General features: G+C 44.1%; 1 protein-coding gene across 3 annotated transcripts in view; it reads left to right on the forward strand.

Moving 5' to 3' along the window:
• EEA1 (early endosome antigen 1) overlaps positions 1 to 27,457 on the forward strand; it is a 216,317-nt gene that overhangs the window by 48,982 nt on the left and 139,878 nt on the right. For 2 of the 3 annotated variants that reach the window (XM_069764363.1, XM_069764364.1), the window contains exon 2: positions 24,287 to 24,373. In XM_069764363.1, the coding sequence (XP_069620464.1) occupies positions 24,287 to 24,373 (87 nt within the window). Of the gene's footprint in view, positions 1 to 24,286; positions 24,374 to 25,865; positions 25,995 to 27,457 lie in introns of all 3 variants that reach the window. The other variant, XM_069764362.1, reaches the window with a different exon arrangement.

The following is a 27,457-nucleotide window of genomic DNA, read 5'->3' on the forward strand; positions in this document are numbered from 1 at the left end:
CATAGCTGTGCCATATACGGTGCTCTGCACCGTTCATTGTGCCCCATAGCTGTGCCCATATACAGTGCTCTGCACCATTCATTGTGCCCCCTAGCTGTGCCATATACGGTGCTCTGCACCGTTCATTGTGCCCCATAGCTGTGCCATATACGGTGCTCCGCACCGTTCATTGTGCCCCATAGATGTGCCATATACGGTGCTCTGCACCGTTCACTCTGCCCCATAGGTGTGCCATATACGGTGCTCTGCACCGTTCACTCTGCCCCATAGGTGTGCCATATACGGTGCTCTGCACCGTTCACTGTGCCCCATAGGTGTGCCATATACGGTGCTCTGCACCGTTCATTGTGCCCCATAGATGTGCCATATACGGTGCTCTGCACCGTTCATTGTGCCCCCTAGCTGTGCCTTATACGGTGCTCTGCACCGTTCATTGTGCCCCATAGATGCTCCACATTAATCTGTGCTGCCGCTGCTACTGCTGCAATAAAAAAAAAAAAAACACATACTCACCTCCCTTGATTGCAGCTCCCAGCGTCTCGTTCCGGCGCCTCCATCTTCCCGGCGTCTCTGCTCTGACTGATCAGGCAGAGGGCGCCGCGCACACTGTATGCGTCATCGCGCCCTCTGCCTGAACAGTCAGAGAGCGCAGACGCCGGGAAGATGGATGGGCGCCCGGCGGCTGGAACGTGGACAGGTGAATATTACATACTCACCTAGTCCTGGCGATCCTCGCGCTGTCCCCTCCTGTCTTCGGTGCCGCAGCTTCTTTCTCTATCAGCGGTCACCGGCACCGCTGATTAGAGAAATGAATAAGCGGCTCCGCCCCTATGGGAGGTGGAGCCGCTTATTCATTTCTGTAATGAGCGGTCCCACGTGACCGCTGAAGAGAGGAAGAAGCTGCAGCGCCGAAGCCCGTGGGACGGCAGGGACAGCGCGAGGATCGCTGGGACTAGGTAAGTATGCCTCAGCGCCCTCACCCCCTCACCCGCCGACCCCACCGCTACCGTGACTCGAGTATAAGCCGAGGGGGGCACTTTCAGCCCAAAAATCTCGGCTTATACTCGAGTATATACGGTGTATATATATATATATATATATATATATATATATATATATATATATATATATATATATATATATATATATATATATATATATGTACATATATATATATGTACAAATCACCCCAATTTGACCCATTCAAATTACAACAATAAAAAAAATCAAACATACACATAATAGGGTGATTTTGAACGCGGCAATACCAATCAATATAAAAAAAATTAACCCAATCGCTAAACGGCGTAACAAGAAAAAGTCAAAACGCCAGAATTATATATTTTTTTTGTTGCAGTAATGTTGCATTAAAATGCAATTACGGGCGATCAAAAGAACGTATCTGCACCAAAATTGTATCAATAAAAACGCCAGCTCGGCACACAAATGATAAGCCCTCACCCATCCCAAGATCACGAAAAATGGAGACACTATGGGTATCGGAAAATAGCACAATTTTTTTTTTTTTTTAAACTTTGGAATTTTTTTTCACTGGTTAGATTAAAAAGAACCTAGACATGTTTGGTGTCTAAACTCGTAATGACCTGGAGAATCATAATGGCAGGTCAGTTTTAGCATTTAGTGAATCTAGTAAAAAAAAACAATGGCTTTGGGAAGAAGGGGAGCGAAAAACGAAAACACAAAAATGAAAATTTCTCCGGTCATGAATGAGGCATTTAAAAAAAAGTCTCATCTTTATATATAACATAACCCACTCCACTGCCCACCCCGCATAGCCACACTCACTCTACATGCAAAGCCCCGTCCACACGGCCCATGTTGTTAGCGCACACGGGCGAGGCATATTCACCTCGGAAGCCAGCCTGCAATATTCACCGGCTGCGATGTCCCAGCCACTACAAGCTACAATCAGGGCCGTCGCCTTCAGAGTATCAGTGTGCGGCAGGCACAGGCCATATCTAGCTCCATCGTGTCTAGACTGGAGTGGCTCCTGTGAAGCATGACGTTAAGGGAAAGGGAGGAGCCTCATGGATTACATAACAGGAAGTTGCAGTGCACATGTGATGGGAAAAGAGGAGTGATGTGGAAAATGTGCAGGTTTGTTAAAACTAACCACAGTTAGTTACTATGCCCAGGCAACACCGGGCTCTTCAACTAATTCTCAATATTGGTGGGTCCCTTTGCAGTCGGACCCCCAACAAATCTGCAGGTTACCAGTTATCTTGTGGATGGGTGATAATTTATGATAGGAATAATCCTTCAAGTAATAATTTACTAAAAAAATGGACTCAACTGTCTAGAACAATCAGCCCTACAGTAAGTGTATGAAAGCCTGTTCCCATGTGGTATATTAATCAGTGAAGAAACAAGATGTGAAACCTGATACCATCCTGATATTCATCTATATATATAATTGCCTAAGGGGTACTTCCATCTGTTTCTAACTTCCGTTTGTCTGTCACGGAAATCCCAGGTCGCTGATTGGTCGCGACCAATCAGCAACAGGCACAGTCCGGCCATGAATTGGCCCCTCCCTACTCCTCTCCAGTCAGCGGTTACATTGGGTTTTAGCAGTCCGTTAACGCTGCTATTAACCCTGTGTGACCAACTTTTTACTATTGATGCTGCCTATGCAGCATCAATAGTAAAAACATATAATGTTAACCCCTTCAAGACCCAGCCTATTTTGACCTTAAAGACCTTGCCGTTTTTTGCAATTCTGACCAGTGTCCCTTTATGAGGTAATAACTCAGGAACGCTTCAACGGATCCTAGCGGTTCTGAGATTGTTTTTTCGTGACATATTGGGCTTCATGTTAGTGGTAAATTTAGGTCAATAAATTCTGCATTTATTTGTGATAAACACGGAAATTTGGCGAAAATTTTGAAAATTTCGCAATTTTCACATTTTGAATTTTTATTCTGTTAAACCAGAGAGATATGTGACACAAAATAGTTAATAAATAACATTTCCCACATGTTTACTTTACATCAGCACAATTTTGGAAACAAAATTTTTTTTTGTTAGGAAGTTAAGGGTTAAAATTCGACCAGCGATTTGTCATTTTTACAACGAAATTTACAAAACCATTTTTTTTAGGGACCACCTCACATTTGAAGTCAGTTTGAGGGGTCTATATGGCTGAAAATACCCAAAAGTGACACCATTCTAAAAACTGCACCCCTCAAGGTACTCAAAACCACATTCAAGAAGTTTATTAACCCTTCAGGTGCTTCACAGCAGCAGAAGCAACATGGAAGGAAAAAATGAACATTTAACTTTTTAGTCACAAAAATTATCTTTTAGCAACAATTTTTTTATTTTCCCAATGGTAAAAGGAGAAACTGAACCACGAAAGTTGTTGTCCAATTTGTCCTGAGTACGCTGATACCTCATATGTGGGGGTAAACCACTGTTTTGGCGCACGGCAGGGCTTGGAAGGGAAGGAGCGCCATTTGACTTTTTGAATCAAAAATTGGCTCCACTCTTTAGCGGACACCATGTCACGTTTGGAGAGCCCCCGTGTGCCTAAAAATTGGAGCTCCCCCACAAGTGACCCCATTTTGGAAACTAGACACCCCAAGGAACTTATCTAGATGCATAGTGAGCACTTTGAACCCCCAGGTGCTTCACAAATTGATCCGTAAAAATGAAAAAGTACTTTTTTTTTCACAAAAAAATTCTTTTAGCCTCAATTTTTTCATTTTCACATGGGCAACAGGATAAAATGGATCCTAAAATGTGTTGGGCAATTTCTCCTGAGTACACCAATACCTCACATGTGGAGGTAAACCACTGTTTGGGCACATGGTAAGGCTCGGAAGGGAAGGAGTGCCATTTGACTTTTTGAATGAAAAATTATTTCCATCGTTAGCGGACACCATGTCGCGTTTGGATAGCTCCTGTGTGCCTAAACATTGGCGCTCCCCCACAAGTGACCCCATTTTGGAAACTAGACCCCCCAAGGAACTTATTTAGATGCCTAGTGAGCACTTTAAACCCTCAGGTGCTTCACAAATTGATCTGTAAAAATGAAAAAGTAATTTTTTTTCACAAAAAAATTCTTTTCGCCTCAATTTTTTCATTTTCACATGGGCAGTAGGATAAAATGGATCATAAAATTTGTTGGGCAATTTCTCCTAAGTACGCCGATACCTCATATGTGGAGGTAAACCACTGTTTGGGCACTCGGCAGGGCTCGGAAGGGAAGGCGCGCCATTTGACTTTTTGAATGGAAAATTAGCTCCAATTGTTAGCGGACACCATGTCGCGTTTGGAGAGCCCCTGTGTGCCTAAACATTGGAGATCCCCCAGAAATGACACCATTTTAGAAACTAGACCCCCAAAGGAACTAATCTAGATGTGTGGTGAGGACTTTGAACCCCCAAGTGCTTCACAGAAGTTTATAACGCAGAGCCATGAAAATAAAAAAAAAAAAATTATTTTCTCAAAAATTATCTTTTAGCCTGCAATTTTTTATTTTCCCAAGGGTAACAGGAGAAATTTGACCCCAAAAGTTGTTGTCCAGTTTCTCCTGAGTACGCTGATACCCCATATGTGGGGGTAAATCACTGTTTGGGCACATGCCGGGGCTCGGAAGTGAAGTAGTGACGTTTTGAAATGCAGACTTTGATGGAATGCTCTGTGGGCGTCACGTTGCGTTTGCAGAGCCCCTGATGTGGCTTAACAGTAGAAACCCCCCACAAGTGACCCCATTTTGGAAACTAGACCCCCAAAGGAACTTATCTAGATGTGTGGTGAGCACTTTGAACCCCCAAGTGCTTCATAGAAGTTTATAATGCAGAGCCGTGAAAATAATAAATACGTTTTCTTTCCTCAAAAATAATTATTTAGCCCAGAATTTTTTAATTTTCCCAAGGGTAACAGGAGAAATTTGACCCCAATATTTGTTGTCCAGTTTCTCCTGAGTACGGTGATACCCCATATGTGGGGGTAAACTACTGTTTGGGCACATGCCGGGGCTTGGAATTGAAGTAGTGACGTTTTGAAATGCAGACTTTGATGGAATGGTCTGCGGGTGTCACGTTGCGTTTGCAGAGCCCCTGGTGTGCCTAAACAGTAGAAACCCCCCACAAGTGACCCCATTTTAGAAACTAGACCCCCCAAGGAACTTATCTAGATATGTGGTGAGCACTTTGAACCCCCAAGTGCTTCACAGACGTTTACAACACAGAGCCGTGAAAATAAAAAATCATTTTTCTTTCCTCAAAAATTATGTTTTAGCAAGCATTTTTTTAGATTCACAAGGGTAACAGGAGAAATTGGACCCCAGTAATTGTTGCGCAGTTTGTCCTGAGTATGCTGGTACCCCATATGTGGGGGTAAACCACTGTTTGGGCACACGTCAGGGCTCGGAAGTGAGGGAGCACCATTTGACTTTTTGAATACGAGATTGGCTGGAATCAATGGTGGCGCCATGTTGCGTTTGGAGACCCCTGATGTGCCTAAACAGTGGTAACCCCTCAATTCTAACTCCAACACTAACCCCAACACACCCCTAACCCTAATCCCAACTGTAGCCATAATCCTAATCACAACCCTAACCCCAACACACCCCTAACCACAACACTAACCCCAACACACCCCTAACCCTAACCACAACCCTAATTCCAACCCTAACCCTAAGGCTATGTGCCCATGTTGCGGATTCGTGTGAAATATTTCCGCACCATTTTTGAAAAATCTGCGGGTAAAAGGCACTGCGTTTTACCTGCGGATTTTCCGCGGATTTCCAGTGTTTTTTGTGCGGATTTCACCTGCGGATTCCTATTGAGGAACAGGTGTAAAACGCTGCGGAATCCGCACAAAGAATTGACATGCTGCGGAAAATACAACACAGCGTTTCCGCGCGGTATTTTCCGCACCATGGGCACAGCGGATTTGGTTTTTCATATGTTTACATGGTACTGTAAACCTGATGGAACACTGCTGCGAATCCGCAGCGGCCAATCCGCACCGTGTGCACATAGCCTAATTCTAAATTCTGCAGCACACGCTGCAGAAAACGCTGCGGATCCGCAGCAGTTTCCCATGAGTTTACAGTTCAATGTAAACCTACGGGAAACAAAAATCGCTGTACACATGCTGCGGAAAAACTGCACGGAAACGCAGCGGTTTACATTCCGCAGCATGTCACTTCTTTGTGCGGATTCCGCAGCGGTTTTACAACTGCTCCAATAGAAAATCGCAATTGTAAAACCGCAGTGAAATGCGCAGAAAAAAACGCGGTAAATCCGCCATAAATCCGCAGCGGTTTAGCTCTGCGGATTTATCAAATCCGCAGCGGAAAAATCCGCAGAGGACCAGAATACGTGTGCACATACCGAAACCCTAACCCTACCCCTAACCCTACCCCTAACCCTAACCCTAGCCCTAACCCTAGCCCTACCCCTAACCCTACCCCTAACCCTAACCCTATTCTAACATTAGTGGAAAAAAAAAATTTCTTTATTTTTTTATTGTCCCTACCTATGGGGGTGACAAAGGGGGGGGTCATTTATTATTTTTTTATTTTGATCACTGAGATAGATTATATCTCAGTGATCAAAATGCACTTTGGAACGAATCTGCCGGCCGGCAGATTCGGCGGGCGCACTGCGCATGCGCCCGCCATTTTGGAAGATGGCGGCGCCCGGGAGAAGACGGACGGGACCACGGCTGGATCGGTAAGTATGATAGGGTGGGGGGGGACCACGGGGGGGGAGATCGGAGCACGGGGGGGGGGAATCGGAGCGCGGGAGGGGTGGAACGGAGCACGGGGGGCGTGGAATGGAGCACGGGGGGGCTGGAATGGAGCACGGTGGGTGGAACGGAGCACGGGGGGGTGGATCGGAGTGCAGGGGGGGTGATTGGAGCACGGGGGGGGGGGGGTGATTGGAGCACGGGGGGAGTGGACACGAGCACGGGGGGGAGCGGAGCACAGGGCGGAGGGGAGCCGGAGCAGTGTACCGGCCAGATCGGGGGGCTGGGGGGGCGATCGGTGGGGTGGGGGCACACTAGTATTTCCAGCCATGGCCGATGATATTTCAGCATCGGCCATGGCTGGATTGTAATATTTCACCCGTTATAATGGGTGAAATATTACAAATCGCTCTGATTGGCAGTTTCACTTTCAACAGCCAATCAGAGCGATCGTAGCCACGAGGGGGTGAAGCCACCCCCCCTGGGCTAAACTACCACTCCCCCTGTCCCTGCAGATCGGGTGAAATGGGAGTTAACCCTTTCACCCGATCTGCAGGGACACGATCTTTCCATGACGCCGCATAGGCGTCATGGGTCGGAATGGCACCGACTTTCATGACGCCTACGTGGCGTCAAAGGTCGGGAAGGGGTTAAAAATAATCAAAAAAATAAAAAATCATTATATTCCCACCTTCCGGCGCCTTCCCCGCTCCTCGCGACGCTCCGGTCCCAAGAATGCATTTTGGCAATGACCGGAGATCACGTAGTGGTCTCACGAGACCGCTACATCATCACGTGTTATTGCCGCAATGCATTCTTGGGACCGGAGCGTCGCGAGGAGTATCGCTAAACGCCTGGGCTGGATCTGGGGGCTGCCGGAAGGCGAGTATATAACTATTTTTTATTTTAATTATTTTTTTTTTTTAAACAGGGGTATGGTGCCCACATTGCTGTATACTATGTGGGCTGTGTTATATACTGCGTATGCTGTGTTATATACTGCATGGGCTGTGCTATATACTACGTGGGCTGGGCAATATACTGCGTGAGCTGTGTTATATACTGCGTGGCCTGTGCTATATACTGCGTGGCTGCTATATACTACTATACATATTCTAGAATACTTGATGCGTTAGAATCGGGCCACCATGTAGTGGCCAATAATTCGCTAGATAGTTTGGGATTTGGTTTATGGCTGACTTATGTGGTAATGAAAATGCTAAAGTACTGTAGTTTGACTGTGCTGCGCCATTACTGTCCATGTACCATAGACACACATTTCTTGTTAATATCCCCAAAAACCAGATCTGCGGCTACCGTTAAGAAAAACACTTGTTATATTCCTCTTATGGCCGAATATCCATTGTAATCTGTCTGTTCAGTGTATTTGTTAATTTATCTAATTCACAATTTCAATAATTGGCCTCATTGAAGACAAGTGCCTGACAGCTGATTATTCCCATCTCCCCTGTGTAGAAGACATGGAAGCTGTATGTCGGATATGTGGTAAAAATAAACGACTGGGACCTCCACTGCTCATGAGAACTGGGCTTGCATGTCTCCTGTTTGAATGGAGTGATGGCCGATCTTAGGGTATGTGTCCACAGGCCAGATTACATCCGGATTAGCTGCGGATTGAACGCTGCGTACAACCGCAGCGTCCAGATGTTACAGCATAGTGGAGGGGATTTTATGAAATCCCGTTTCCACTATGCGTGCGAACACGCATCCGGCGGATCAGCGTTTACGGACATGTGGCGCATCTTTTTTACACCGCAGAATGTCTGTTTACCTTGCGGCGACGCTCCATCGCCGCAAGGTAAATAACAGGGTCCTATGTATAGGGTGCTGCGATTCCAGATGTGTGCAATGAACACATCTGGAATCACCGCGTGTACAGAAGGGGGCAGCGCTTTGGGCGCAGCGGGTTTTCTGCTCCGTCCAAAGCGCTGACAATGCGGACCATGGACACGCACCCTTAGGGTATGTTTCCACGTATTCCTTAAGTATTTGCTGTGGATTGGATGCTGCATACAACCGCAGCGTCCAATCCGCAGCGTCCAGATGTTACAGAATAGTGGAGGGGATTCTATGAAATCCCATATCCACTATGCGTACAAACACGCAGGTGGCAGACCTGCGTATACGCACATCCGTCATGTCTTTCTAGACCGCAGCACGTCTATTTATCTTGCGGAGACTATCAGTCTCCGCAAGATAAATAACACAGTCTATGTATGTAGGATGCAGTGATTCCAGATGTGCTCAATGAACACATCTGGAATCACCGCGCGTACAAAAGCCGGCAGCGCTTTGGGCGGAGCAGGGTGTCCGCTGCATCCAAAGCGCTGTGATTCTGGACCGCGAACACATAGCCTTATGCTCTGCTGTTCTACTCTGTGGGACTGAATGACATAGCTGAGTACAGAGTATGGCTATCTCCATCAGACCTATAGACTTCGTCATGCACTGCTACACAATACTATCTACGACAGACTGTAAGTCGCATACAGAGAACACAAGACCCCTGATTTCATGATCAGTGGTGGTCCTAATAGTAAGATCCCCAGTGATCATACATTCCTAATTAGAGATGAGAAAATTGCATTCCGCAATCCCTGGCGACTTTCCAGTTCACTAATCTTTGTCCTTGGACAGACGAAGTTCCTGAGCTTCCAAGTTCCCTGACATGGTGTTTGATTGGCCGGCCTGTGCGGTGCCCAAGTGTTGCTTCGCCAGCCCAGCCAATCAGAAGTGGAGTCTGGGATCCCTGTCTGGAGAGCACTATCCTGGACTGTAGACTGAGATTGTGTGATCTGCTTATCTCGCTTATCTCTATTCATAACCTATTCTGGGAGTAGTTAATAATATTTTGCTCAGCAATTGGACCCCAACTAATCACTAACTTCCTGCCTATCCATTGGACAACCACCGGACAACCCCTAACAAGTGAAGATTTTGTGCAGAAATGCCCTGAAGCGACACCATACCTGTCCATTGGGCCTTAAATTTTAGTTTAGCAGCGCCATTAACTAGTTCAATACTTCCACTTTTTTTTTGTGCCTGCTAGTTAAGAGTTTGCATTTTTGTTTCTCAGTTGGTTAGTCACATAATTATTGCCTCTTTGTACATAGGTACCGTATATGTGGCCTAATTTTTTTTTTATGTACTTTTCATATTGTTTTTTTTTTTCATGATCGTGGGAGAAAATAAATAAAAGGGAAATGTCTGTTTTTACTTGCTGTATTTATTTTTGAAGTTCAGAAATGACCACCAAAATGCATTTTAAATTGGATACCCCTTTCCATAATATGTCTTTTCATATATTGATTATGTTTTTGTTCTTATATATGGAGCAGAGATCAAAACAGTAGTTTGGTCTGAGAGTGTCTTTTTTTTTTTTTTTTTACTTCTTTATTCATTTATCTCACATATTGTTCCCCCATAAGGTCATAAATGACTTTAGGTGAACATTAAAGTTCGTTTGTATATTGCTGATTAGTAGAGCTGGCGTATTAGCCCATAACAGGACAAATTCCTCTTCCTGCTGTTACTACAGTGATGTTTTCTGAGTCTGTTAACACCAGCAACTTTCAGACCAAATTCACGTGTCCTTGTATCATGGTCCAAGTACAAGCTGTGATACATGGGATGGCTATGGGTCACTTGACCTGAACTCGGCCTATTTTATGTCTCTAAGGCTGTCAAGTTCACTTCAGGAGACCCATGGCCAGTCAATATTGAGACAGTGATACAAGGGACGTCTTAATTTGACCACATACCACCCCACAATCGCATGGCCACTGAGACAGGAGGAATAATCACTATTAGCACTTCCAAAACTGGATACTAAATGCACTTGTAGTGCAGTTTATACTGTATAATGATTAGGAAAATGGTGATGGTAATAAGCCACCTCTGCCTTCTGTATGGAGAGTCTGGCTGTCTTTAACAACTGGCTTCTACAGCTACACAATATCAGTTATACGTGGACTGACCAATGTCTGAGCTGTAGTGTCAGAAACAACTCAAGGACAGGTGTGTGCTGGTTTTTTTTTTTTCTTCCAAAAAGCCATGTTTTTCACATGTTACTAAAAAATGAAAGCTGCACATTGTAACGCTGTAGTATAGTAACATACTGTATATATTCGAGTATAAGCCGACCGGAATATAAGCCGAAACCCCTAATTTTGCCACAAAAAACTGGGAAAACTTAATGACTCGAGTATAGGCCTAGGGTGGAAAATGCAGCAGCTACTGGTAAATGTCAAAAATAAAAATAGATACCAATAAAAGTAAAATTAATTGAGACATCCGTAGGTTGTGTTTTTTAATATCCATATTGAGTCAGGAGCCCCATATAATGCTCCATAAACTTTATGATGGCCCCATAAGATGCTGCATCTTAAAATATGCCCCATATAATGCTGCACAAATGCGGATTATGGCCCCATAAGATGCTGCATACAGACATTTGCCCCATATAATGCTCCACAAACGTTGATTATGGGCTCACAAGATGCTCTATAGTCATTTGCCCCGTATCCCCCATCCTCTGGAACTCTCTGCCCCAACACGTCTGACTATCAACCACACTCGGATCCTTCAGACGGAACCTGAAAACTCATCTCATCAGGAAAGCCTACAGCCTGCACTGACACCGCTGCTGCCTCATCACTATCGATGCTACCGCCTCACCAACACCGGAGCTACCGCCTCACCAACACCGGAGCTACTGCCTCACCAACATCGGAGCTCCTGCCTCACCAACATCGGAGCTCCTGCAACCCTCAACCTACTGTCTCCTTCCCCATAATCCTGTAGAATGTAAGCCCGCAAGGGCAGGGTCCTCGCCCCTCTGTATCAGTCCTTCATTGTTAGTTTGTTTACTGTATGTGATATTTGTAACTTGTATGTAACCCCCTCTCATGTACAGCACCATGGAATCAATGGTGCTATATATATAAATAATAATAATAATAATAATCATGCTCCACAAACGTTGCTTATGTCCCCATAAGATGCTCTATACAGTCATTTGCCCATATGCTGTTGCTGCGGTAAAAAAAAATTAAAAAATTACATACCTCTCAGGCCTCCGGCACTTGTTATATTCACCTGCTTCTCGTTCCACCACCGCTGGGCGCTGCTGTGTTTTCCATCCTCTGCACTGACGATCAGGCAGAGGGCGCACACTAATCGCGTCACCGCGCCCTCTGACCTGAGCGTCAGTGCATAAGACTGGGAAGATGTGGCGGCTGGCGGCGGCTGTGAACGAGGAGCAGGTAACACAGTAACATAGTAAGGCCGAAAAAAGACATTTGTCCATCCAGTTCAGCCTATATTCCATCATAATAAATCCCCAGATCTACGTCCTTCTACAGAACCTAATAATTGTATGATACAATATTCTGCTCCAGGAAGACATCCAGGCCTCTCTTGAACCCCTCGACTGAGTTCGCCATCACCACCTCCTCAGGCAAGCAATTCCAGATTCTCACTGCCCTAACAGTAAAGAATCCTCCTCCGGCACTTGTTATATTCACCTGCTTCTCGTTCCACCACCGCCGGGCGCTGCTGTGTTTTCCATCCTCTGCACTGACGATCAGGCAGAGGGCGCACACTAATCGCGTCACCGCGCCCTCTGACCTGAGCGTCAGTGCATAAGACTGGGAAGACGCGGCGGCTGTGAACGAGGAGCAGGTGAATATCGCGCACTGCGTTATACTCACCTGCTGCTGGCGTGGTCCCTGCACGTCTGTTCCCCGGCGCCGCTGAAATTCTTGGCTTATACTCGAGAATATACGGTAGTTATTAAGGTTGATGGAAGACTTTTCAGTCCATCTAGCTCAACCCATAGCCTAACCTAACATGTTGATCCAGAGGAAGGCAAAAAAAAACCATGTGGCAAAGAGTAAGCTCCACATTGGGGAAAAAATTCCTTCCCGCCTCCACATACGGCAATCAGACTAGTTCCCTGGATCAACGCCCTATCAAGGAATCTAGTATATATACCCTGTAACATTATACTTTTCAAGAAAGGCATCCAGTCCCCTCTTAAATTTAAGTAATGAATCACTCATTACAACATCATACGGCAGAGTTCCATAGTCTCAGTGCTCTTACAGTAAAGAATCCGCGTCTGTTATTATGCTTAAACCTTCTTTCCTCCAGACGTAGAGGATGCCCCCTTGTCCCTGTCTCAGGTCTATGATTAAAAAGATCATCAGAGAGGTCTTTGTACTGTCCCCTCATATATTTATCCATTAAAATAAGATCACCCCATAGCCTTCGTTTTTCCAAACTAAATAGCCCCAAGTGTAATAACCTATCTTGGTATTGCAGACCCCCTAGTCCCCTAATAACCTTGGTCGCTCTTCTCTGCACCCGCTCCAGTTCAGATATGTCTTTCTTACACACCGGAGACCAGAACTGTACACAGTATTCTAAGTGTAGTCGAACTAGTGACTTGTATAAAGGTAAAATGATGTTCTCCTCATGAGCATCTATGCCTCTTTTAATGCATCCCATTATTTTATTTGCCTTTGTAGCAGCTGCCTGACACTGGCCACTAAATGTGAGTTTGTCATCCACCCATACACCCAGGTCTATTTCATTGATGGGTTTTGCCCAGAGTTTTAAAATTAAGCACAGTTATACATCTTTTTACTTCTACCCAAGTGCATGACCTTACATATATCCCCATTAAAGCTCATTTGCCATTTATCAGCCCAAGCTTCTAGTTTACATAAATCATCCTGTAATATAAAATTGTCCTCCTCTGTATTGATTAAACTGCAGAGTTTAGTGTCATCTGCAAATATTGAAATTCTGCTCTGAATGCCCCCTACAAGGTCATTAATAAATTTGTTAAAAAGATGGCCCAATACTGACCCCTGTGGTACCCCACTGCTAACCGCGACCCAGTCCGAGTGTGCTCCGTTAATAACCACCCTTTGTTTCCTATCCCTGAGCAAACTCAACCCACTTACACATATTTTCCCCTATCCCCATTATTCTCATTTTATGTATCAACCTTTTGTGTGGCACCTTATCAAAAGCTTTTGTAAAGTCCATATACACTACGTCCACTGGGTTCCCTTGGTCCAGTCCGCAACTTACCTCTTCATAGAAGCTGATCAGATTAGTCTGACGGGAACGGTCCCTAGTAAACCCGTGCTGATACTGGGTCATGAGGTTATTCCTCTTCAGATACTCCAGCATAGCATCCCCTAGAATGCCCTCCAGGATTTTACCCACAGTAGAGGTTAAGCTTACTGGCCTATAATTACCGAGTTCAGTTTTTGTCCCCTTTTTGAATATTGGGACCACATTTGCTCTACGCCAGTCCTGTGGTACAGACCCTGTTATTATGGACTCTTTAACCCCTTAATCCCATATGACGTACTATCCCGTCGAGGTGGGGTGGGCCTTAATTCCCACCGACGGGATAGTACGTCATAGCGATCGGCCGCGCTCACGGGGGAAGCGCGGCCGGGTGTCAGCTGACATCCGGCACATTAACCCCCGGCACACCGCGATCAAACATGATCGCGGTGTGCCGGCGGTACAGGGAAGCATCGCGCAGGGAGGGGGCTCCCTGCGGGCTTCCCTGAGATGATCGGTACAAGGTGATGTGCTCACCTTGTACCGAGCGTCTTCTCCCTGCAGGCCCCGGATCCAAAATGGCCGCGGGGCTGCATCAGGGTCCTGCAGGGAGTACTTCCGGGTCGACTGCAGGTGCTGGTAAGCTTGCAGCGATGTGAGTGAGATCGCCGATCTTACAGAGTGCTGTGCAAACTGTAAGATCGGCGATCTGTGATGTCCCCCCTGGGACAAAGTAAAAAAAAAAAATTTCCACATGTGTAAAAAAATAAATAAATAAAATAAAATAAATTTTTTTTTTAATAAATATAAAAAATATATTATTCCCATAAATACATTTCTTTATCTTAAAAAAATTAAAAATAAAAGTACACATATTTAGTATCGCCGCGTCCGTAACGACCCAACCTATAAAACTGTCCACTAGTTAACCCCTTCAGTGAACACCATAAGAAAAAGAAAAAAAACGAGCCAAAAAACAACGCTTTATCATACCGCCGAACAAAAAGTGGAGTAACACGCGATCAAAAAGACGGATGTAAATAACCATGGTACCGCTGAAAACGTCATCTTGTCCCGCAAAGAACGAGCCGCCATACAGCATCATCAGCAAAAAAATAAAAAAGTTATAGTCCTGAGAATAAAGCGATGCCAAAATAATTATTTTTTCTATAAAATAGCTTTTATCGTATAAAAGCGCCAAAACATTAAAAAAAATGATATAAATGTGATATCGCTGTAATCGTACTGACCCGATGAATAAAACTGCTTTATCAATTTTACCAAACGCGGAACGGTATAAACGCCTCCCCCCAAAGAAATTCATGAATAGCTGGTTTTTGGTCATTCTGCCTCACAAAAATCGGAATAAAAAGTGATCATAAACTGTCACGTGTCCAAAAATGTTACCAATAAAAACGTCAACTCGTCCCGCAAAAAACAAGACCTCAGATGACTCTGTGGACCAAAATATGGAAAAATTATAGGTCTCAAAATGTGGAGACGCAAAAACGTTTTTGCTATAAAAAAAAGTCTTTTGGTGTGTGACAGCTGGAAATCATAAAAATCCGATATAAAAAACGTTATAAAAGTAAACCAAACCCCCCTTCATCACCCCCATAGTTAGGGAAAAATAATAAAATTAAAAAAATGTATTTATTTCCATTTTCCCATCAGGGTTAGGGCTATGGTTGGGGTTGAGGTTAGGGTTAGGGTTGGGGCTAGGGTTGGGGTTAGGGTTGGAGCTAAAGTTAGGGTTGGGGATAAAGTTAGGGTTAGGGTTGGGGCTAAAGTTAGGGTTAGGGTTTGGATTATATTTACGGTTGGGATTAGAATTAGGGGTGTGTCAGGGTTAGGGGTGTGGTTAGGGTTACCGTTGGGATTAGGGTTAGGGGTGTTGTTGGATTAGGGTTTCAGGTAGAATTGGGGAGTTTCCACTGTTCAGGCACATCAGGGGCTCTCCAAACGCGACATGGCGTCCGATCTCAATTCCAGCCAATTCTGCGTTGAAAAACTAAAACAGTGCTCCTTCCCTTCCGAGCTCTCCGGTGCGCCCAAACAGGAGTTTACCCCAACATATGGGGTATCAGCGTACTCAGGACAAATTGGACAACAACTTTTGGGGTCCAAGTTCTCTTGTTATCCTTGGGAAAATAAAAATGTGGGGGGCTAAAAATCATTTTTGTGGGAAAAAGATTTTTTTTTTTTTATCGGCTCTGCGTTGTAAACTGCAGTGAAACACTTGGGGGTTCAAAGTTCTCACAACACATCTAGATAAGTTCCTTGGGGGGTCTAGTTTCCAATATGGGGTCACTTGTGGGGGGTTTCTACTGTTTGGGTACATCAGGGGCTCTGCAAATGCAACGTGATGCCTGCAGACCAATCCATCTAAGTCTGTATTCCAAATGGCGCTCCTTCCCTTCCGAGCTCTGCCATGCGCCCAAACAGTGCTTCCCCCCCCCCCCACATATGGGGTATCAGCGTACTCAGGACAAATTGGACAACAACTTTTGGTGTCCAATTTATCCTGTTACCCTTGTAAAAATACAAAACTGGGGACTAAAAAATTATTTTTGTGAAAAAAAAAAAAAGAATTTTTATTTTCACGGCTCTGCGTTATAAACTGTAGTGAAACACTTGGGGGCTCAAAGCTCTCAAAACACATCTCTATAAGTTCCTTAGGGGTTCTACTTTCCAAAATGGTGTCACTTGTGGGTGGTTTCAATGTTTAGGCACATCAGGGGTTCTCCAAACGCAACATGGCGTCCCATCTCAATTCCAGTCAATTTTGCATTGAAAAGTCAAATGGCGCTCCTTCCCTTCCGAGCTCTGCCATGCGCCCAAACAATGGTTTACACCCACATATGGGGTATCAGCGTACTCAGGACACATTGCACAACAACATTTGTGGTCTAATATCTTCTCTTACCCTTGGGAAAATAAAAAATTGGGGGCAAAAAGATCATTTTTGTGAAAAAATATGATTTTTTATTTTTACGGCTCTGCATTATAAACTTCTATGAAGCAATTGGTGGGTCAAAGTGCTCACCACACCTCTAGATAAGTTCCTTAGGGGGTCTACTTTCCAAAATGGTGTCACTTGTGGTGGGTTTCAATGTTTAGGCACATCAGGGGCTCTCCAAACGCAACATGGCGTCCCATCTCAATTCCAGTCAATTTTGCATTGAAAAGTCAAATGGCGCTCCTTTCCTTCCGAGCGCTGCCATGCGCCCAAACAGTGGTTTATCCCCACATATGGGGTATCAATGTACTCAGGACAAATTGTACAACAACTTTTGGGGTCCATTTTCTCCTGTGACCCTTGGTAAAATAAAACAAATTGGAGCTGAAATAAATTTTGTGTGAAAAAAAGTTAAATGTTCATTTATATTTAAACATTCCAAAAATTCCTGTAAAACACCTGAAAGGTTAATAAACTTCTTGAATGTGGTTTTGAGCACCTTGAGGGGTGCAGTTTTTAGAATGGTGTCACATTTGGGTATTTTCTATCGTATAGACCCCTCAAAATGACTTCAAATGAGATGTGGTCCCTAAAAAAAAAAATGGTGTTGTAAAAATGAGAAATTGCTGGTCAACTTTTAACCCTTATAACTCCCTAACAAAAAAAATTTTGGTTCCAAAATTGTGCTGATGTAAAGTAGACATGTGGGAAATGTTACTTATTAAGTATTTTGCATGACATATCTCTGTGATTTAAGGGTATAAAAATTCAAAGTTGGAAAATTGCGAAATGTTCAAAATTTTCGGTAAATTACCGTTTTTTTCTCAAACGCAAGTTATATCGAATAAATTTTACCACTAACATGAAGTACAATATGTCACGAGAAAACAATGTCAGAATCGCCAAGATCCGTTGAAGCGTTCCAGAGTTATAACCTCATAAAGGGACAGTGGTCAGAATTGTAAAAATTGGCCCGGTCATTAACGTGCAAACCACCCTCGGGGCTTAAGGGGTTTAAGATTAAAAGTAATGGTCTATCAATGACTGTACTTAATTCCTGCAGTACTCAGGGGTGTATCCCATCCGGGCCCGGAGATTTGTCAATTTTAGTGATTTTTAGATGCCGCGGTACTTCCTGCTGGGTTAAGCAGGTGACATTTAATGGGGAATTTTTGTTATCACTGATCATATTGTCTGCCATGGGATTTTCTTATGTAAATACTGATGAAAAAAAGTCATTTAGCATATTGGCTTTTTCCTCATCCTCATCCACCATTTCACCCAGACTGTTTTTAATGGGGCCAACACTATCATTTTTTTAGTTTCTTACTATTTATGTAGTTAAAGAATATTTTGGGATTATTTTTATTCTCTCTGGCAATGAGTCTCTCTGTCTCAGTCTTTGCTGCCTTGATTTGCTTTTTACAGAATTTTTTTTTAATTTTCTGTATTTATATAATGCCTTATCACTACCTACTTCCTTTAATTCTCTTAGGCTATGTGCACACGTAGGAAATGTGGTGCAGAATTTTCTGCACAAAATCCACATCTCCTGGCAGAATCCGCAGCTGCGGATTTGCCGCGGAATTGATGCGGATTTTGTGCTTATTTTATGCAGTTTTTGCCACTGCGGATTTCTATAATGGAAGGGTGCAGAAACGCTGCTCCGCACAAAAGAAGTGACATGCACTTCTTTTAAATCCGCAGCAATTCCACACTGATTTTTCCGCACCATCTGCACAACTTTTTTTTTTTACCCATTGACTTACATTGTACTGTAAATCACAGTGCGGATCTGCAGCATTTCTGCGTGGTAAAATCCGCAGCAAATCCGCATTGTGTGCACATAGCCTAAATGCTTTCTTTTTGTCACTTATTGCACCCCTTACAGCTCTATTTAGCCATATTGGTTTCCTCCTATTTCTAGTAAGTTTATTCCCATACGGTATATGCTGTGCACAGGTCCTATCCAGGATGCTATTAAATGTCTCCCATTTTCTTTGGGTATTTTTATGTCTCAGGATATCGTCCAATTTAATTGCACCAAGATCCTCTCTCATCCGTTGGAAATTTGCCCTCCTGAAGTTTAGTGTCCTTGTAACCCCTCTACTACACATCTTATTAAAAGATGCAGGAAAACTCACTATTCCCTAAGTGACCCCTAACCCTTATATTTGCTATGTGGTCTGGCCTGTTGGTTAATATTAGGTCTGGCAGTGCCCCCCTTCTTGTTGGGTCCTGAACCAGTTGTGAAAGGTAATTGTCTCTCATAGTTGTCAAAAACCGATTACCTTTGCTGGAACTGCAGGTTTCTGTTCCCCAATCTATTTCAGGGTAGTTGAAGTCCCCCATAATAATGACTTCTCCTTGAGTCGCAGCTTCATCTATTTGCTTTAGGAGGATATTCTCCGTTGCTTCCATTATTTTTGGAGACGTATAACAAACCCCTATCAGTAATTTATTATTTTTTCCCCCTCCCCTTATCTTCACCCACAGGGACTCTACATTTTCATTAGATTCACCTATATTATCACGCAGGATGGGTTTTAAGGATGATTTTACATATAGACACACACCTCCCCCCGCTTATCCGTTCGGTCATTTCTGAACAGACTATAGCCCTGCAAGTTAACAGCCCAGTCATGGCTCTCATCCAGCCATGTTTCGGATATCCCCACCATACAATACAAAATGAACCAAAACGAGTACTAGTTCTGAATAAAATATAACAAGTTTATTACATGATTCAGTTACAAAGTAATATACATAAACAAAAAAAGTCATATAAAGACAAAGTGAAAAGCCTGACTTCACAGGTATAACGCTCAGGACCAAAAATATGTAAGTGGATAGGGAAGGGTCACCACTAGCATGTAAGGCTCAAATCTTCCTGCCCCATTAGACCGTACCACTGCCAAGTGTGCCTATTTAAGTAGGATGCCACATGCATCCGTAAAGTGCCAAGTGCAAAACAGTACTATCAAAGCACAAACACCCAGCTAACATAAACTGGGTGATTGTGATATAAGGCCCAAAAGAAAATGGGAAGCATAAAGTGCATGAACAGCCTGGCCGTGGTCCTTACCCATAAAGTCTCCACCAATGGAACCTGAGCGATGCAGCCCCCATATATATGTTTGGTACGGTCTAATGGGGCAGGAAGATTTGAGCCTTACATGCTAGTGGTGACCCTTCCCTATCCACTTACATATTTTTGGTCCTGAGCGTTATACCTGTGAAGTCAGGCTTTTCACTTTGTCTTTATATGACTTTTTTTGTTTATGTATATTACTTTGTAACTGAATCATGTAATAAACTTGTTATATTTTATTCAGAACTAGTACTCGTTTTGGTTCATTTTGTATTGTCTAGTTATCTTGAGAGTGTTCTGGGCTAAATTTAGCGCCCCCATGATGACATTAGAGGGGATTTGATTTTTCTGGGAATGTTTTCTGTTTTGAGGATCGTTTTAATTATATATAATTAGATATCCCCACCATGTCATAATTATGCTCCAACAACATTAAAGGGAACCTGTCACCCCCAAAATCGAGGGTGAGCTAAGCCCACCGGCATCAGGGCTTATCTACAGCATTCTGTAATGCTGTAGATAAGCCCCCTATGTATCCTAAAAGATGAGAAAAAGAGGTTAGATTATACTCACCTGGGCAGGCGGTCCGATCCTGTGGGCGTCGCGGTCCGGTTCGGGACCTCCCTTCTTCATAGGATGATGTCCTCTTCTGGTCTTCACGCTGCGGCGCAGGCGTACTTTGTTTGCCCTGTTGATTTTATTTTTCACTTTGCTAAAAACATTACTTTTTATTGTATTTGTTACATCAGATCGCTTGTACTATAAATGCCAGCACATCAGCACTGCTACGTATACTGAAAATTACGATCTGCTATGAACTCCAGATACAGAGGCTCGCTTTTACAGGAAGATCTGTAAAATTTTCTTATTGGATCCAGACTTTTGATAACTGTGATATGTCCTTTCACAGTGATCAAAATTAAATAGTAAATCATCTGTGTCATTCCCTCAGTCAGATTAAATTTTTTTTAAAATTTTATTATTTTTATTATTATTTTTATTTCTTTCCATATTTTGCTGTTAAGTTTGGACTTGGGGTAAAAAAAAATATGGTGATTATATGACTAATGTTGAGCGCAAGTCCTCGCTACTCGAGTTTGCATTGTGTGCTCGGTGTTATGTCCCATGAATGAGACATTTTACAGACTGTCTTGTACATTTTACATGCTGTATTGCAGTTTTTCATATTGTTTATTGTTGCTATGTGTTCCTGTGTTTTGCATAGCTTAAATCCTCCCTTTCCATGAAGTTTGTCCCTTCTGTCCCACTGTCTCACCTCTGCTGGGTGTCATGTCACTTCCTTCTTCTTCTCCCTGTGTCTCAGTCTCCATCTTAGCTTCATTAGAGGCACATGTGCTTTCAGCTTGTCTGAAGAAAGTCTTTTTTACCTGCTGCTCTTTGTATGCATTCAACAAGAATTCTTAAAGAAATCAAAGTCTCTTCTGGATTCTTCATAACATGTGTGCCTGCACCTGAGTTAAGCTATCTTCGAACGTCGTCAATTTTAAGTGGGGTGAAGAGATTCAGCTTCTCACAGAGCCATATTTGCAGCCACAAGCCCCGGGGACAGAATACTCGGGTATGCACCAAGTATCACGGGTGCACGACTTGTATGCTCGAGTCTCTGCCCTGCATGTTTCGTGGCTATTAGAAACCCGAAAAACATGTGGGGATTGCCTAACAGCCTCAAAACATGCGGGTGCAAGGACTCGAACATGTCACTCGTGCACCCGTGATACTCGTGGTACCCGAGCACCCGATGCAAACTCAAGTACTGAGCACTTGCTCTCAACACTAATCACTATTAATATTCAGAATGACGACCTCATTTTATCAAATTCTCTGTAGTACCTTTTGGGTTTAAAATCCTCACTATACCCCTAGATAAAATCCTTGAGGGGTGTAGTTTCCAACATGAGGTCAGTTGTGGTGGGTTTCTTCTGTTTAGACACCTTAAGGTACTGTCACATTTAGCGACTTTAGAGCGATAACGATAGCGATCCATGACGTTGCAGCGTCCTGGATAGCGATATCGTTGTGTTTGACACGCAGCAGCGTTCAGGATCCTGCTGTGACATCGCTGGTCATTGCTGAAAGTCCAGAACTTTATTTCGTCGCTGGATCACCCGCTGACATCACTGAATCGGCGTGTGTGACGCCGATCCAGCGATGTCTTCACTGGTAACCAGGGTAAACATCGGGTTACTAAGCGCAGGGCCGCGCTTAGTAACCCGATGTTTACCCTGGTTACCATTGTAAAAGTGAAAAAAAAACAAAAAACCACTACATACTTACATTCCTGTCACGTTCCCCAGCGTCAGCTTCCCTGCGTCCCCCAGTGTCAGCGCCGGCCGGCCGTAAAGCAGAGCACAGCGGTGACGTCACCGCTCTGCTTTCCGGCCGGCGCTTACACAGTGCAGGGAAGCTGACGCTGGGGGACGTGACAGGGAAGGTAAGTATGTAGTGTTTTTTTTTTTCACTTTTACAATGGTAACCAGGGTAAACATCGGGTTACTAAGCGCGGCCCTGCGCTTATTAACCCGATGTTTACCCTGGTTACCCGGGGACTTTGGCATCGTTGGTCGCTGGAGAGCTGTCTGTGTGACAGCAGCCAGCGACCAAACAGCGACGCTGGAGCGATCGGCATCGTTGTTTATATCGCTGCAGCGTCGCTAAATGTGACGGTACCTTTAGGGACCTTACAAATGTGACATGTTGGTCGCAATCTATTTCAGCCAGTTTGTGTTCCAAAATTCAAATGTGGCTCCTTTCGCCCCGTTCCCTGCCGTTTGTACCATCAGAACTTTTTGACTACATGTGGGGTATTGCTGTGCTCAAAAGAAAGTTGGTAACAAACCGTGGGGCCCACTTTTTGGTGGCGCCTCTTGCAAAAATGAAAAAAATTGGGACTAAAGGTACCGTCACACTTAGCAACGCTGCAGCGATACCGACAGCGATCCGGATCGCTGCAGCGTCGCTGTTTGGTCGCTGGAGAGCTGTCACACAGACAGCTCTCCAGCGACCAACGATGCCGGTAACCAGGGTAAACATCGGGTAACTAAGCGCAGGGCCGTGCTTAGTAACCCGATGTTTACCCTGGTTACCATCCTAAAAGTAAAAAAAAACAAACAGTACATACTTACCTACAGCCGTCTGTCCTCCAGCGCTGTGCTCTGCACTCCTCCTGTACTGTCTGTGAGCACAGCGCTGCGCTTAGTTACCCGATGTTTACCCTGGTTACCAGTGAAGACATCGCTGAATCAGTGTCACACACGCCGATTCAGCGATGTCTGCGGGGAGTCCAGCGATGAAATAAAGTTCTGGACTTTCTTCCCCAACCAGCGACAGCACAGCAGGGGCCTGATCGCTGCTGCCTGTCACACTGGACGATATCGCTAGCGAGGACGCTGCAACGTCACGGATCGCTAGCGATATCGTCTAGTGTGACGGTACCTTAAAGGAACATTTTAGAGGTAAATATTTAAATGTATTTATTTTTCCTTCCACTTTGTATTAATTCCTGTGTAGCGCACATAGGATTAAAAAAAATTCCTGACATCAGTTTTTTAAGTATTTGGTGCGGTTTTTAAAGTGGTATCTCTTTTGGGGAGTTTCCGATATATAGGCCCCTCAAGGTCCATTGAAATCTGAACAGGTCCCTAAAGAAACAGGTTTTGTAAATTTGTTGGAGAAATGTCTGCTAAACTTTTAACCCTTCTAGCAAAATGTCATGTAAAAAATGATGCAGATGTAAAGTAGACATATGGGAAATGTTATAAATTACAGACAGACTGGTTTAGGGATATAAAGATTGAAATTTTGAAAATTGCAGGGGTTTTTGTCCCAAATTTTCACCAAATTTCCGATATGTTCACAAATAAGCGCAGGTCTTGTCAAACAAATTTTACCTCTCTCGTGAATTACAGTATGTCACGAAAGAACAGTCTCAGAACCGGTGGGATCCAGAGTTATTACCACATAAAGTGACACTGGTCAGGTTTCTACATTGCGACCTGGACATTAAAGTGAAAATGAGCTCCGTCACTAAGGGGGTTAAACCATCACTCCGGTGTTTTATTTATTTGCCAAAGTGGTATCACTAACGCATGTTCCCTGCCCTTAGTAAAATACATACCAGCCGCTGTCTTCTGCTGTGGTCCCGTTCCGCCATCTTGTGACCCCAACTTCTAACTGACCAAATCCGTTCTATGAGGGCCCGTTCTGGCTCTCCTAGTACTGACTTCCGGCTCACCCAGCAGACGCTGGAGCAATCCATGAGCGCCACCGAGCACAGAATAAAATGGCGGCTGGTAACATGCATTAGTGACATCACTCCGGCAGTGAAATAAAAAAAAAACTTGGCTCCTTTTTATAACGATTTTACTATTTTCTCTCTTTTATTTTAGACTCCTGGGAGAGTTGGAGCTCAGAATGCGGAATCTGAATCTTCTGCAACTCCTGGAAACACTGTTAACAATGAAAGCACTTCAGAGGTAAGTTAGGCGTATACGTTTTATCCTGCCTATAGATCTCACTTTATTAAGTCCTAATGCTTTGACCTGATTATATGTATGCCAGATGGAGGTTTTCACAGATGCCTGTGATGACTTTGTGTTTGATTTCATATTTCATGTGTCAGGTAAAGGCTGACCATTTGGCAAAAAGTGGTGAAAATCTGTCATGGACAAAATGACCAGTTCTATGACATGTTATGTTATCTTTTTCTTCAGTTTTTACTTCTGCCATAATGTAATTGTTCATGAGCGGACAACTCTTCAGGCACCCAGCTTCCCACTTGATTGAAGTTTTGGACCATGGGCATTGTTGCTCCGTTGGCCACAGCCATGCTGTCTCTCTGATCCTGCCTATAGCTTTGCCTCTGTAGCATCAGAGGAGCACAGAAGCACTAAAGCGGGCAGGGAACAACGCGAACTGGCTGCTTTAGAGCAGTGCATACAAGCTCTATTAGTAAGAGCTCGTAAGCAGTGCCCTCATTGCCCAGGAGGACAGTCCAATGCTGCAGTCTAGCAGAGGAGGACCCTTTCCAAGGCAACAAGCTTTAAAGGGAACCTGTCAGCAGTTTTGGCCAATATAAGATGCGGCCACTGCCTTTCAGGGCTTATCTACAGCATAATGCTGTAGATAAGCCCCGTGCTACTACCTAAAAGATAAGAAAAACAAGTTATATTATACTCCCATGGGGGCATGGTCAGGTCCGATGAGTGTTGCAGGTCTGGGTCCAGCGCCTCCCATCTTGCCATGCCGCCCTCCTGTTTCTTCATTGCTCCCTGGCATCTCACACTCCTGCGCAGGCGTACATATCTGTCCTGTTGAGGGCAGAGTAAAGTATTGCAGTGAGCAGGTTCTGGGAAAGGTCAGAGAGGCCCAACGCCTGTGCACTGCAGTACTTTACTGTGCCCTCAACAGGACAGATAAGTACACCTGCGCAGGAACGCGATGCCAAGGAGCGATGAAGCAACAGGAGGGCGGCATCGCAAGAAGATGGGAGGACCCGGACCTGCGACGCCCATCGGACCGGACCGTGCCCCTAAGTGAGTATAATATAACTTATTTTTCTTATCTTTTAGGTCGGATCGGGGGCTTATCTACAGCATTACAGAATGCTGTATATCAGCCCTGGAAGGAGGTGGCCATATCTTATATCAGCCAAAACTGGTGACAGGTTCCCTTTAAGCAATATAACAACTTTTTTTTTTTTTTTATCTGGTGATGAGCAATAATATAATAAATTGCTTGGTTTTTACAAACTTTTTCCAGTTATGATGGTCTTTTGATGAACCCTATAATCGCAAGGCATATTTGAGAACCTGTTGTATTTTTTTACCCAAATCTGTCTCATTATTATTTGTGGTCCTCATGAACCTATAACTTCTTCCTGTTCACAGAATCGAACACTGCCCTTCTATAAAGTTCAATTAACCATTTAACATATTGAGTATGGAGTTTTATATATTCGTCCTACAGGGATTCATCTGTCCTGTATGCATGAAAATGTATATCACTGCCCCTGAGCTCGCTGAGCATTACGAGAGCGAGCATGCGGAGTCAGGAACAAGGAGACAGCAGCCATCCAGTGATCCTCCCGACGCAACTGTGGGTCTCTAGATTTCCTACTTCTAGCTCCGCTTCCTTGCTTCTGGGCTCTTTGGTTCCTCCTTCAATCAAATCTCCGGTGCTGAAAGCCTAAACTATGTCTCCAGATCTGCATGTGGCAGCCTTGCTCAGATTTGGTGGGTTCTCTGTGGCTCTTTATGTTCTCTGAATCTTTTGGCAGATCATTTGTTTCGGTGACGCATTGCAGCGTGCGATAATTAATAATGTCTCAGCGGGGTTTGGAGTAAAATAGTTTTGGATATTTTTTTTTTTATCTGCTTTGTTTACCATGTTGCAAGAAACCGCAATAAATTAATACAACCAATGTACGCAGTTAGATAAGCGATCATGTATAAAAACATATTATTACAACCTGGAAATATATTTGTGTGGAATGTAACTGTCAGGCTAAAGGCTGAGACAGACTGCCGTATAACTCGTGCGAGTATCACAGCGCACTGCACGGACTGGCCGGCACCGCTCCTGACCTGAGCAAGACAGTATGATGTATGTGTATGCAGCTGTCAAGCTCAGGTCAGGAGAGCCGAAAGCCAGTGCCAGGTTTACCATGCGGCTCTCGCATGAGATATACGGCAGTCTGTCTCTGGCCTGATGAATAGAGTCCCCCAAGCACAAGGCCAGGAAGCACTAGGCGCTAGATCTCTACCCCGACATCGATGACAATAGATATAAGGCACAGAAAAAGGAAAGGGGAAAAACAAAGTAAACAGCTGTTACTTCAGGGTCAATGGTTAAAGACCTCAGACCTGACAAAATGTAGCTGGACAGGCTGTATTATCCAATATGACCTTCTCCTACGATCTAGCGGTCTTGAGCGGAGCTTTCCATCTATTAACTGTTTGAGTTTTTTAAGCCATCCAGTGGAGAGTAATTGTTTTCCTGGCTAAAAATTAAGTTTCTCTAAAAAAATGATTTGGATAGGTTACCGGCATTGTTCTTCCTCTGTTTCTTTGGTTATTACCTATTGTTTATGGTCATTAGCTGTTCTAGCCCATTCCTTTTACAGACAGACCATGTATATAACGTCATTATAACGTACGCCCCTACCATAGTCAAAACTAATACTGTTAACTTCTTAGTGACCACCAATACGTCTTTTTTCTGACCTCCGATATCAGACAATGGCATGCCCTGACTGGTGAAAATGCAGCAGCTGTCCACTGTACACTATACAAAAAGCAGTAGTGTAGACTAATCCACACTGTACAACACCATCAGGGAAAACAGATACCATCAGCTATGGAGGGTTACCATTGTTAAAACTTAACCTTTAATGGGGATAGCCTAAAATATAAGAACCCAACGAACAAATACATATACATATACAAAAGTGCCCAAAATAACCAGTGCTCAAAAAATATAAAAGAATGGAACGGTCTCACCACTCGGGACGGACACTTGGATCTTTTTCAGCCAGTGGGGCTATGATCAGTAACGGTCCA

Source organism: Ranitomeya imitator, chromosome 4, assembly GCF_032444005.1.
Source record: "Ranitomeya imitator isolate aRanImi1 chromosome 4, aRanImi1.pri, whole genome shotgun sequence".
Taxonomy (NCBI): Eukaryota; Metazoa; Chordata; class Amphibia; order Anura; family Dendrobatidae; genus Ranitomeya; species Ranitomeya imitator.